The sequence below is a fragment of the Arachis ipaensis genome, chromosome B5, assembly GCF_059453495.1.
Source record: "Arachis ipaensis isolate K30076 ecotype BB chromosome B5, ASM5945349v1, whole genome shotgun sequence".
NCBI lineage: Eukaryota > Viridiplantae > Streptophyta > Magnoliopsida > Fabales > Fabaceae > Arachis > Arachis ipaensis.
This window is the reverse complement of record NC_142440.1, coordinates 156,166,068-156,179,867: the sequence shown is the minus strand read 5'-3', so window position 1 is coordinate 156,179,867 and position 13,800 is coordinate 156,166,068. Positions and strand designations below refer to the sequence as shown.

At 29.3% G+C, this 13,800-nt stretch overlaps 2 protein-coding genes across 2 annotated transcripts; one reads left to right on the top strand and one right to left on the bottom strand.

Annotated features, from left to right (window-relative positions):
* Window positions 1–3,944: 3,944 nt before the first annotated feature.
* On the top strand, window positions 3,945–4,961 carry LOC107642200 (uncharacterized). Its single transcript, XM_016345503.3, has 2 exons — window positions 3,945–4,059; window positions 4,234–4,961. Exons 1-2 carry the CDS (start codon window positions 4,003–4,005, stop codon window positions 4,858–4,860), a joined length of 684 nt encoding a protein of 227 aa, XP_016200989.1. The 5' UTR covers window positions 3,945–4,002; the 3' UTR covers window positions 4,861–4,961.
* Window positions 4,962–7,930: 2,969 nt separating this feature from the next.
* LOC107644717 (Leucine-rich repeat protein kinase family protein) lies at window positions 7,931–11,953 on the bottom strand. The gene is made up of 4 exons (XM_016348645.3): window positions 11,119–11,953; window positions 10,001–10,261; window positions 8,999–9,868; window positions 7,931–8,599 (listed from the first exon to the last, which is right to left on the bottom strand). Exons 1-4 carry the CDS (start codon window positions 11,570–11,572, stop codon window positions 8,118–8,120), a joined length of 2,067 nt encoding a protein of 688 aa, XP_016204131.1. The 5' UTR covers window positions 11,573–11,953; the 3' UTR covers window positions 7,931–8,117.
* Window positions 11,954–13,800: the final 1,847 nt, after the last annotated feature.

Here is a 13,800-nt window from a genome sequence, read left to right as displayed (position 1 = left end):
ATTTGTACATTCAAATCAATTAATATATATTTATATATAAATATATTATTTAATTTAATTTTAATATATATTTTATATTATATTAATAATTAATTTTAATGACTAATTTTAAATAAATTCTATTTAACTTTTTTTAAAATAATATATAACTTATTTTTTATAATGTGTTAATTTTTAATTGGATATTATTATAATCGGATAACTAACTATATATATATAACTTTGAGTTACTTTAATTTAATTAGAGTTAATATCTTAATAATAATAGAACTATTTTATAATAAAGTTATTATTTAAAATAGATAATTATATAATTTCTTAAAGTATTAATAACTAAAGCCTATTTTTTTAAAATCATTCTTCTTTAAATACAGAAAAAAATTGAAAATCTTTATTCCCTAAATTAGATACTTAACTTTAACTCTTTTTATAATGACTTTCACTCTTCTTCATTTTTTCATCATATTTGTTGCATCTCTCAAACATCACTGCTTCATCAGATGTACCGTTCTCTTTGATTGTCGTGTCGTCGTCGTCCTCCAAAGTATCACCATTGCCGTCGACATAAACAGTGTCCTGTCCTCACGATCTCCATCCCTCTCACTCTGTTTTTGTCTTTTCTCAGCCTTTAACAAAAATTTTATTTTTTGTCCATCGTTCTAATGACTATGGTCGATACTACAATTCAATTATATATAATGACTCATAAATATTTATCATTCAATTATTATAGAGCATTATTATAAATATAGGGGAGTGCTAGGTAAACAATGACTATCTTGAACAACATGAACAACCATCAATTAAATAAAAATACACTACACCCTAATTTAATGCTACTAATTAAATTTATTCTTTTAACCCTATCAATTTATATTATTTACATATTATTCAAAAATGTTGATGGTTATCTATACTTTTTCTTATAAATATTTCTAAAACCAATAAAAAATTTATTGATTCTAACGTAGAAAATTGAAACACTTCGAGATCAAAGTAACGATGATACACAATTTTAAAGAAGTAAAATTGGAACAATAGTGTCAATATTGTCTTCTAGTGTAGAAAGCTGGATTGCTTAGTATATCTATATGTGCATTGGTGATGGAATCCGAAGACACATAATAATGATGAGTGTTCTTTGATTGTCCAGTACATAAAAAAAGTTTTGATTATTAATTAACACTAATTAAATTAAAATAACAGAATTTTAATAAAAAATTAATATATCATAAAATATAAGTTATATATTATTTTTAAAAAATTGAATAAAATTTATTTTAGTTTTAATATACACCCAGCGATAAATTATATGTGGTTTTAATTAAGCTATTGTTTTGTTAGTGAATCGAAGCTCATCATCAGCTACGATAAATTTGGTTCAAGACGGCGAATTTTGGAGGCAAATTACTAATTAAATTATATTGGTGTTACCCATCTTCTAAGATTACATAAATTAAACAAATAATAAACAATTTGAAAAACACGGCGTAAGTAACTCTTGAAGATTCTTTTGGCAAAGTTCTTTTCAAAAGATGTTAGTGAAGGGGTCGCAACTAGCAAGTAATTATCAACACATCAATATTGATATCTCAACGTTTGAAAGTAGATATTAAATTTCACTGATGATATATCAGAGTTATGGTATCCTCTTTAAAGAGGATAGGTTGTTTTTCTTACCGTAAAAATTATCGTAGTTTTTGTATTTTTTTTTTATGTCATTCTTCTTTTTCTTTAGTCACTCTTTTGATGCTTTTTCACTTCACCGACTAACCTGTCTTGTATTTTTTTGAGTCGAATGATCAAACACTATTGTCATCCACTGCTTATCTATTTTCTCTTTCTTACGTTCTCTCGTGAATAAATAGTCAGATATACTAAATCATACTAATTGATCCTAATTATATTCTAACAATGAAGAAGAATTTAAACATTTGAGTGTGGTCATCACACTAAAAATTTAAGATGATAATGTAAATGTTAACATGAAATATAATATTTCGAACATTTAGAAGAAGAAATATTTTGGTAAAAAAAAAAAGTTAACACAACTTTATTAAAAAACGAACTATTCTTCTCGATATATAATCAAAACGAAATAATATAGTATTTTTTTACGATATTCGTTAATCAGGTCAATTGCTAATTCGCTACGAATCTGAATTCTATTTAAGAATTTATCGTTGGTTAATAAATTATTATATACACAATATAAAATTTGAACTTTTCGATAATTATTTAAACGAATAAATATATTAACTATTTCATCAACTCAAATTAGTAATGAAACATAATATAAGCTTGACTTAATTCCAAAAAAGATTTTTTTTAATATGTTTATTGTGCTTATTCTGAACCATAAACGAAACTACATCTTTTTTACAAATTACTAGTAGGATTAGCTGAGCTCAATTTTGTTTTGTTTAGTTTGGTTTAATTTTAATAATGTGCATAAGCCTAACCTGTGATTAAAGCTAGATGATGATTATATTATCATTAATTCATATTTTATATGCGCTATATCAACATCCAGGAAGCTCACAAAAGTTCCATCTGGTCAACATAAAGATTGATGAAATCCATTAATATATAAACTTACTTTGTCTTTTTCCGTGACATTTTTTCCGTGCAAAAAGAATCCACAATTAAACAAAAGTAAGTAGAAATTTTGTTCAATTAAACTCTTATAATAAAATCAACATCAGCAATAATCAAGGGAAACCATTTTCTATTTTTCTTTTAACTTATTTTACGAATTAAATAATGAAACATTTTTTAATACAGCTCCCCTAGGGTTGTTGTAGATACTGTATAATAATACATAGAACTTAAATAACTTAATTCTGTATTTATTTGATGAGACACAGATATTAATATATAGATACGGTGGTATATATTTATTGTTTGTTTGTTAAGATATGAAATTTTGAAAAATACGATGACACACAAACATACATAAAATAAAAATGATGAGACATTGAGACATATTGAATAAAACACAAATATATATCTTTTATTCTTAGTAATTTATTCTTATCCTTATTCTATTAGTGATAATATAGGAATAAAATTAATATTTACTTTATACGGATGTGTCTTGTTCAGTATCATCAAATACAATAAAAAATTTGTGTATATATATATATATATATTTTTTTTTTGTGTATTTGTGTCTATGTCTATATATTTAAAAGACAATAAACAAATACAGTCTAAAAGAAGTAACTTTTGTTATACACACGTATATATTAGGAATATACTTATGTAACCATTATTTTTTTTTAAGTTTAATTTTCTATATATATATATATATATATATATATATATATAATGATTCGGTTAAGTTGAGTTTACATAATAATTTTTAAATAATTTTATAATTTAATTTTGATATATTAATAATATAAAATATTTTATTAAATTATTTAATTATATTTATTTTTTTAGATGATTATTTATATAATTTATATAAAAATAATTATTTTTATTGATGTAAGATTATATAATAATTGATTGGTAGTATATTAAAATTAAATTTATGATTTTATAAAAATTTGAGCTTAATATATACTTAAGCTACATTTTAGAACTAATAAATTATAGTTCAAATTGTATAATTTTTTCATACTCACTTAAGAGGTTATGGATTCGAATCTCTCTATTTTTAGTAAAAAAAAAAAATTTTGTATTTATGTGTTATATGAAAATATATTTATTTATATACCTATAAAAAAAAATTAAAACATGTCTTGATAGACACATGATATCCAACAAGACAGTAGCATTATATACAATACAATATTTAATTAATTTTCTATGTCCTAAGCTAGTTGGAAGAGCACATGACCCACACTGGTCCAGCTAGGTCCCTTGTAATGTGATCCTATATATACACCTAATAACCAAAAACCAATTCACTCAAACATTTCCATCATCTCAAAGCATTCAAGTGAACAATTTTATTCTCTTCCATCCAAAAATACAAATACTCAAACTAAAACCATGCCTTGTTGGTCTGCAGAAAATGCCACTAAGGCCTATCTCAACACTTTGAAAATGGTTAGTATTTTTTTATTGTTTTTTAAAATATAACATCATTTGTACATATAAAAGCAAACATATTTAATAATCCCAATTCGATTATTAAATATGTTTGTTTTAATTTTAATGTACAAATAATATTATCGTAGCAGAATTCAAGCTTTGTTTTTAATAAGACTTTTTATTTTTCAGGGACAAAAAGCGAAAGAACCGGCCGTGGCGGAGTTTATATCGGCCTTGGCGGCCGGGAACAACGCGCAGCTAATGGTGGTGGCTTGCGCCGGGGCGGCCGACTCGACCACCTTACTAGCCCTAGTAGAGGCGGCAAATCAAACCGGAGGACACGTGATTTGCATTGTTCCAAATCATGAAGACTTAAATGGGACAAAGTATGTTGTTGGAAGAACAGCATCAAATGAAGTCGAATTCATGGTTGGAGAGGCTGAGATCCTTCTCCTTAACCAGTACGCCGCCGCCGACTTCGTCCTCATCGATTGCAAGCTCAAGAACCATGAAGAGATTCTGAAGGCAGTTCAAGTTGGTGGAAGGAAGCAAAATGGGACATTGGTGGTTGGTTACAATGCATTTGTGTGCAAAGGGTCTAGGTGGTCCTCATCATCATCATGTGGTTCAAGAACTCAGTTACTTCCAATTGGAGAAGGGTTATTGGTAACTAGGTTTGGATCAAGCACAGTTCATACTCCAAAACATGGAATCAACAAGATCAAGAGTCGTTGGATTGTTAAGGTTGATAAATGCACTGGAGAAGAACATGTTTTCAGGGTTAGGTTTCCACAAGGAAAAGTTATTCAAGCTTAAATTAAAATTAAAACATATATATAAATATTTAGGATTCAGAAAAAAAAAAAATTAAGGGGGTGTTAATTAAGTTTTGCTTCTCTTAAGAAGAAGCTCATAGTAGATAGCTAGTACTATTCTAAATGTATATATAAATATATATTATTAGATGAATTGGTTTTGAAATTTTTGGATGATTCCTTTTAGTTATATTACTAAAAATAATTAATTTTAAAAAATTAATTAAATATTTGAATTTAATTGAATGATCGTGTATAAAATTTTTTATCCTATAAATACATTAAAATTAAACTCGTATTAATTAATATATTATGAAACGAATTAATATCTTATCATTGATGTATATCTTTGTTCAAAATTTTAAAACAATAAGTTTATGATTTTCTTAAAATGTATATTATTGGCTAATTAAAATTTAATTTATATCAACTTTATAAATCACACTTGAAATTTAATTGTACACGAGAGATATTGACATTCTTCCTAATAGTTTCCGAAATGTAATTATATTGATTTATAGTATGTCATATATATAATTAAAATTTATCTATTCATTATTTCTAATTAAGTTGGCTTTTTAGCCTAAGTTTCTTAATTATCCACCAAAACCAAACTTTGAATAATTAACTTATGGTAAGCCTTTTGATGAGTTGATATCATGATTGAACATCTTTCCCACCTCTTATTACTTTAATTCTCCCCTGGCCTAATGATAGATTTAATTTGATACTCATTATTGATCCATTGATGAGTCCCACTTGATTATTAATTAAAGCCAAACAGAGCCTAATTAAGTCCCTAACCTCAAAGTACAGACACCAGGCTGTACATAATAATAATAATAATAATAATAATAATAATAATAATAATAATAATAATAATAATAATAATTTTGTTAGCATATGTCCTAAGAGTACTATTTAAATATACTATATAATAATTAGAAAATTTACATAGAAAATGTAAGTCAAATAAAAAGAAATTGAATTTTTATTCAATAAATTCTTGGGAAAAATCAAACTTTTCATTTTTCATTCTCTTAACCAATGTCTTTAATAGCTTTTTTTTCTTGCTAAATTGTAATAATAATGAAATTAAAAGTGTAATTAATTTAAAAACCAAGTTATGATGATGATGAAGCTTCTACCTGCTGCTCTAACATGAGGCTTGTGATTCTGTCTCTCCACATTACAGCAAAAACCTTATGGTAATGCTGGATACATGGATATAGGTGTATAGTATAATATACAGTATCATCCAAGATTGTAAACAATTATTAATATTAATATTATTATTTATTTATTTATTTAACATTGATCAGAAAACATTTTATTAATTAGCAGTCAACAACAGCTAATTGGTGCTTGCATGCTTATGGAATAATCACTACTGCTTCAGTGTCCTTATTGCAAGGGCAACAATTGAATTCCACAATAATGTATCATTGTTGTCCTTATTGGTCATTACTTATGCATGTTTAATATTTATTAATTCCAACAATAATTAATGAATGCTAAATAAAATAAATATTAACTGTTTTTGGTTAGTTTTTTTTTTTTTCTACTAAACATTTCTGTTTTTTTTATTTGAATTTAGAATTTCATTGTTTTTCTTTTTGGTTTGGGCCAGAATATAACTGGGCTGGGAACTGGAAAGTGGGGAGTGGGATCACTGTTAAGTTGTTAACTAACAATTTGGTGAATGGACCCAAATGGTTTCTAACTGTACAGCATCTTTCAACCTCACCAAAAAAAAAAAAATCTCACCCAAAAAGGTCATTATTGTCTTTGTATGTCCAACTACTTTTGCTCAACATGTGAGGACCACACTAAACCCTAAGTAAAATTCTTAAATCCTGTATGTCACATACATCTTACGCCTTTGAATCATTTTCAAATATGAAAAAGATATTAACAAACACACCAAGCATGCTTGTTAAAATCTTATTATCTAAACATTTAATCATAGCATCAATCGAGACCCACATTGTCATCACAATTCACAACGTCCATATATTATACCTTATATAATATGGTCCATAATAGTTCTTGACATAAAACCAAACAAGAAAAGAAAAGAAAGAGTGGATTTAAACAATTCAAAAATTGAATTTTTTGTAGATACCCATGTGACATAAAAATGGTAGGGCAATCTGGTGGACAGTAAGGTCCGAAAAAAAGTCGCACAAAAAAAGTGTAAGGGTTTGTTTGGGTGAGCTTCTAAGAAAAGATCTTTTTTCGAGTTATTTTTTTTTTAAAGATCTTATGGAGAAGTAAAAGTAATTTTATGTTTGGATATCTCATGTAAAAAGATCTTTTTATCTATCAATTATGTTTAGGTATAACAATATAAAAGTACTTATTTATTTATTTATTATATGAAAAACATCTTTTTTCTAAGAAAAAAAGATCTTTTAAAAAAAATATAAATTACAGCTTCTCAAAAAAGATTTTTTTTTTTTTAGCAAAATAATGGCACCCAAACAAGCACTAAGTATGACTTATGTGACATAATAAAGCATAAAAGATGACCACCAGACCAAGACCTTGCGTACACATTATCATTTAAAGTTACACTACTATACTCCTTCAATGCATTTTTTTGTGTTGTCATTGTGTGAATTTTTTGGTATATTTCTTTAACTGTATATTCAGATACATTGATCTAAAATCATAACAAAAAAAAAATACATGTATATATTAACAGTCATTTGTTACTATCAGCATATTTTTCTAGTTTTATTATATTGTTCTTATTGCCATGCCACAGAAGTAGAAAGCAAAAGAAAAGGCTCAAATAACCTGATTCAGCCACAACTTAAAAGGAGGGAACTACCAAAAAACGTGCAGATAGGTTCATTCAATTAGCATTTATTCCTATTGGAAATTTGAAAAGGGAATGTGATTCCTGAATCATCATGATGTTATGTGCACACTACCACCATGATGGAGATATATCTGATTTTTCTTTTTGTTTATATGCTTGTCTCTGTAAAAAGGACATTTCAAAATGGAGCCATTCATCATTTCACCATAAACATAAACACACAAAATAAACAAAGCAAAAACAATTGGACAAAATAGCATATGATTAGAGAAATAAAATTCAAGAAATTCTTAATAACAGGCTACAAACTACAATCTACTGTCCTAGACATTCACAGAACAAGGTAGTCCTTAGTTAAGGACACAGAATCAATGTCACTACCATGAGTAGCTATGTCTTGATGGTATGATAAAATGGCTTGGTTACTGTGATCAGAGACAGCTACTACAGTTGCTGAGTTCTTGAACAATGGCTTCCATTGTTGGCCTCTCGAAGGGAGACTCGTGGGAGCAAAGCAAAGCCATCTTTGCGAGTTTAGCAGCCTCGTATTCAAAGAATCTGCCATGCAGATTCGGGTCGATGAATTCTTCGAACTTGAAGGATTCCACGGCAAGGCGTAACGAGCAAGTTATCTTCTGCTTCCCTGTGAGGATCTGGAAAAGAAGCACCCCGAAAGCATACACATCGCTTTTCTCTGTGAATTTGCCTGTAGTTGTGTACTCAGGAGCCAAATAACCCTTGGCAGCACTGGCCTTTAATGCAGAGAAAACAATATCATTAGTGAGAAGCTTGTACAGGCCGGAATCTGAAAGCAGCGGGTTGTATCGCTGATCGACGAGTACTTTCTCCGCAGAGATGTTTTGGTGAACAAGAGCCGGTTTGTTTGCCTTGTATGCATGTAGATATGCTATACCTGAAAAAAGAAACAAGGTTCAGTATAAACAAGAAACTTGTAAAGATTAATAGTGTATCATATGGTTCATGTTTACTTAAATTCAATAAATAAAATAAAACACTTCATCAAAATGAAAAAAATTCACGTAGATGCAAATCAACTAAAGCACAAGTTAAACTTTAAACCTTCACTCCTTTTATATGTCACTTCGAAAATTCATTCCATCCTTTTTATCAAGATCCAAATCAGTGTATCGGAATACAATCTGTATCCAGACACCTCGATCCAAGGATGTGCCAAATTTTCGCAACGACAAATAAAAGAATACGGACAGATTACAACTTTAGGATGGTTAGTTGGTTACCATATTGGAATGCTGAACTACTTGAATGTAAGGGCAAAGAATAGAAGACTAACCTTTGGCAATGCCTTTCACAATAGAAACTCTAGTTGACCATTCCAGGATTTCTCCGTTACCCTCCTTCACATCTAGGTAACGCGTCAGATTTCCATTAGGCACAAAATCATAGACAAGGAAGCATTCACCTCGTCCCCTTGAACAGCAAAATCCTCTCAACCTCACTAAATTCTCATTCCTCAGTGAGGTCAAAGTGTTCAGGCCCTTCAAAAATTCAGCTTCATCTGATTTGCAGCTAGTTTTACTGATGCTCTTAACAGCAACAACAGACCCATCTCTCAAAACTCCTTTATATGTTGCACTGAAGTTGCTCTTACCTAACAAATTCATATCTGAGAAATACTGAGTCGCCGACTCTACTTCTTCCAAGTTGAACCTGAAACTCTGGAACATATCTTGGCTATCTCCATTGAAATTCCTGCTATCGGCTAAAGGGTCCCATCCATTGGCATACTCAAGGCTCACTAGAGGAGAACCATTTTTCCTATATATACCCTTGGTTTGATCGGTACTTAGGCGGCTCTCGGAGATATCAAAAGCATTTCCAAGCTTTTGCTTCCTTCGACGGTACAATGTAAAGGTCAGAAGTCCAATTGCTGATACTGCAATCATAACCAGAACTATGCCAACCGTAACAGATGTGTGCTTGGATTTCGATGAACTTTGGCACCGAGTTCCATTGCAAGGCAACTTTACATTTGCAGTTTCTGGGATATCTCTAGATAGACCATTAACTCCTGCCCCATAGGGTTCAGGTCTATTGGGGTTGACATGATCCGAATCATTGCAAGCTCTCAAGGATGAAAACCCAACTCCACATAACCCCGCATTTGATTCATACACAAATCCATATTCCAGTCTCTTAAGAGCTTCATTAAAGCAAAGAAAGAAAATAAGCATACTTTAGATTTAGATTCATAATTTCGGATAAATAAAAACAATTTAACAAGGAAATTAACAGCACCAACAAATTAAGATAACCATCAGCAAATCATTGTTACCAGGAGGTACATTCCCAGAGAGCGTATTGTTGTGAACATCCAGAACTTGCAGTGAAGTAACATCAGCTAGTCTAGAGGGAATGGAACCAAAGAGCTGATTAGAGCTCAAATCTAGTCTCATCAACATTCCCAAATCACCTAGACTAGCAGGGATTGCACCCGTTAACTGGTTCGATTGCAAAGCAAGAACACTAAGCTTTTTCAAATCACCAAGCTGTGTAGGTATGCTTCCTGTCAACTGATTGTAACAAAGCTGCAAAACTACAAAGCAGAAAAAACATATGCAAGATAAGCACACTCCCAAGTTTGAATCACCAACAGAGAGCTATTCACATCTAAAGAAAACAGCAGGAAACATCAACTTTTTTATTGCAAGAAAAAACTTGTAAGACTCAACAACAGAGTTGAAGGGGATTGTTTCCCATATCAATATCACAATATGTTTAATTTTTTGTGTACATTAGCAAAATGCAGGAAAAAAAATTTTTGGGTGTCTGAGAAAACAATGAAACACGCTAAAGAGCTAAGCTATCCCTCAGAACTACATCCTGGATATCAGTCCCAGGAGTTTTAATTGAAAAGAATCTCCATTTACACAAGGAAAAAGGTAAAACGTTTGAGGAAAAGAATTAAATAGAGTTCAGAAACAGATACATGAGATTAATAGTGTTGTTGCCCCCTTCATATCCTAGTTCATACCTATGTCTTGCAATTAAAACAGAGGAGTTCAGGTGGTTGGAAATTGTATTTATAGCTGTTTAAAATGTCTTCTACAAAGACGATTTCTCGAAAGAGAAAGAAAAAATAAAAAGTGTTGAGCTACAAAAGTACAAATTCACTTCCCTTCTCATGAATCAACTACTTTGAAACGCTGCAGTGCAAGAGAACCACCATTTGAGGGAAAAGTACCAGAAGGTCCATAACAGGACATGATAGCTAATGGTACAGGAACTAAACACAACAAAGCTCAAATCTTTCAGTGAAACCCAGAAACTAAACATCATTCAAATGCACAAAAAGATAAAAAGATAGAAGCTTTCAACAAGTAACCATTTGAAGTAAAACCCAAAAAGTTCCAACGTTTTCAAGAGGGAAAAAAATAAAACATAACATGTAACCTTGGAGGTTCTCCATCTTGCCGATCTCAGAAGGGATTTCCCCAGAAAGATGATTGACATTCAGATACAAATCACTGAGCTGAGTCAAGTTTGCAATCTCCTTAGGTATGTCGCCAGATAATGAGTTATAATGCAAGTAGAGTCCTGTAAGGTGCTTAAGTCCAGCAATGGAAGATGAAAGCTTCCCAGAGAGACCTTTCCCTTGCAGAGAAATATTTGCAACTTGACCTTGATCATTGCAAGCAACACCTTCAAAGGAACCACCACCACAAGGGTTGCCATTCATGGTCCATGATGAGAGATAGGTGTTGTCCGGATCCAAAGCAGCCTTCAAGTCCAACAGTGATTTAAGCTCATCGTCTTCGACATTTCCACAAACACATGGTGGGTTGAAAACCAAAAACATTATGAGAGAGAAGAGATGAAGAAGTAATGAAGGAACTGAACACCCCATTTTCAGTTCAAGGATGAAAATGAGGTTGAGTATTGAAGTCCTTTTCTTTTTGGTCTCTCTTTAAACTCAAATTCTTGTTGTGTTTAAACCAAAGGCTGTTTTTTACTTTACTTGTTTCTGAAACACTTGAATGGGTAGTGTCTGTTTTCTCCACAAGGCAAAGGAGAGAGGGTGGTAATGGAGGAAGTGACAAAAGTTGCAGAAGAAAATGGACAGGTCAGGAACCAAAGGGTGTGGAGAGAGAGAGAGATATGATAATAAAGGAAGTGAGTGAAAAGTGGTGTTCATGGTGTGCATGCAAGTTCTGAACTGTGATTGAATGTTGACCGTTGGATTTGGTTGGAACATAGTGAGGGTTCTTATGTTGTTTGTCTGTTACTTGCACTTTGGTTTCATGCTCCAAAACCATAGCTCCAAGTATTGGGATGCTACTTCCTTAGATATGTGTCTCTGTTACTACTTAATCTCGTTATGCCAAAATAATATTTTAAAATCTTATCGGAAAAATTTTAAGTGTACCGAAAAATACCGGTGTTCCAGTTGTTTTAACCGTTGATTTTAATTAATATATATTATATATACTTTTTATAATTCAGATCAACGGTTAAAACAACTAGAACACCAGTGTTTTCGGTATATTTGAATTTCTTCTGTTCTTCCAATCTTATAAGATTCGAGATATTTAACTACTAAACAAATGTTAAAACATCATTAGAATTTATTATTTTTAATTATTAATTAATTATTAATAGTTAAAATATATTATTATATTATTAAATTAAAAAAATTAAATTTATAACTAAAAATGACGATAAAAAATAATTGCACTCTAATATTTTTTTAAGTAATTTATTTAATATAATATGTATTTATATCTTAAATATTTTTTATATAAAAATATTTTTAAAGAACACTAACTTTATTTGAATTATGTTATGTCTACATATTATATGTAAGATGTTATATTAATTTGTCTTTTATTATTAATAAATAGTAAAATTAATGTGTCTTAATCTTTAATAAAAAAAATCTTAAGTTGAGGCTCAGAAATTGAAAGAACAAATTGTAGAAGAAAAACTCTTCATAATGAATCCAAATAAAAATACAAAAATTCAATCTAAAGAAATTTTAGAACACATATATATAATAATAAATAGAATGTAAGTGAAAGAATGAACAAATAAGTCTTCATCTTATTATACTTAGGCAAAACAGTTTTCAAAGTGGTACTTTCAGTTTCATTCTTTTGGAGTGTGCTGCAAAAGTTAGATTTTATTATGATGAGTGCTGTAAAAGTAAGATATTGTGTGTACCAAAGATTATACAGCAGTATTAGGAAACAGCTACTTAAATTGGGTTTTTTTATTTATATAAATATTAAAAATATTTTAATTTCTTAAATACCCACAATAGAAAAATATTGTCAAAATATACATAGTCAATTTAAGTGAAGCATTTGTGAAATAGATTTTACTATTATTTTGTACATAGCATTCGCGAAATGAATTCAGGCGTGAGAGAACCATTTCTGATACGTCATTCACGAAATAAGAGGGTCCTATTTCTATTTTATTATCTGCGAAATAAAAGATACTATTTCTATTTTATCACCTGTAAAATGAATGAAGCAAGAGAGTATAATAAACAGAGAGCAAGAGTATGAGAAAGAGGTAGAATTAAAAAATAAAATAAAAAAAAGAATAAAATAAATGAAATTAATTTTTTTATGACAAACATGTATAACATGAATATTAATTTGAAGAAGAAGATACATCTTGAAGAAATTAAAAAATAAAGAATAGACGACGCTAAAGGAGGCAGAAGGAGAAAGAAAAAGAAACTAGGACAACACATAATATAATGAGTTGTCATATGTTAAATTAGATTGGGTCTGATCCAATATTTTATTTTAACACTATAATAAAAATAATAATAATAAATATTTAATGAAATTTAATTTTTATAATTTAAAAGTTCAATCTTACTTATTATTCAAATACTAATTTATAAATTTATTAATATATTTTTATTATTAGTATTTTCTAATTTCTTAAATCAAATTCTTTAATTAATAAATACAGATTAAATAAAATATTTTGTTTGTAAATTTTAAATTGTTATATGATTGCATCTTTACTTTTTTTTTAGTATTTAAGTTTTTACAATATAAATTTCACTATAAATTTAACATTTTCAATTCTAACTAAATATTTAAATTAACCATAATT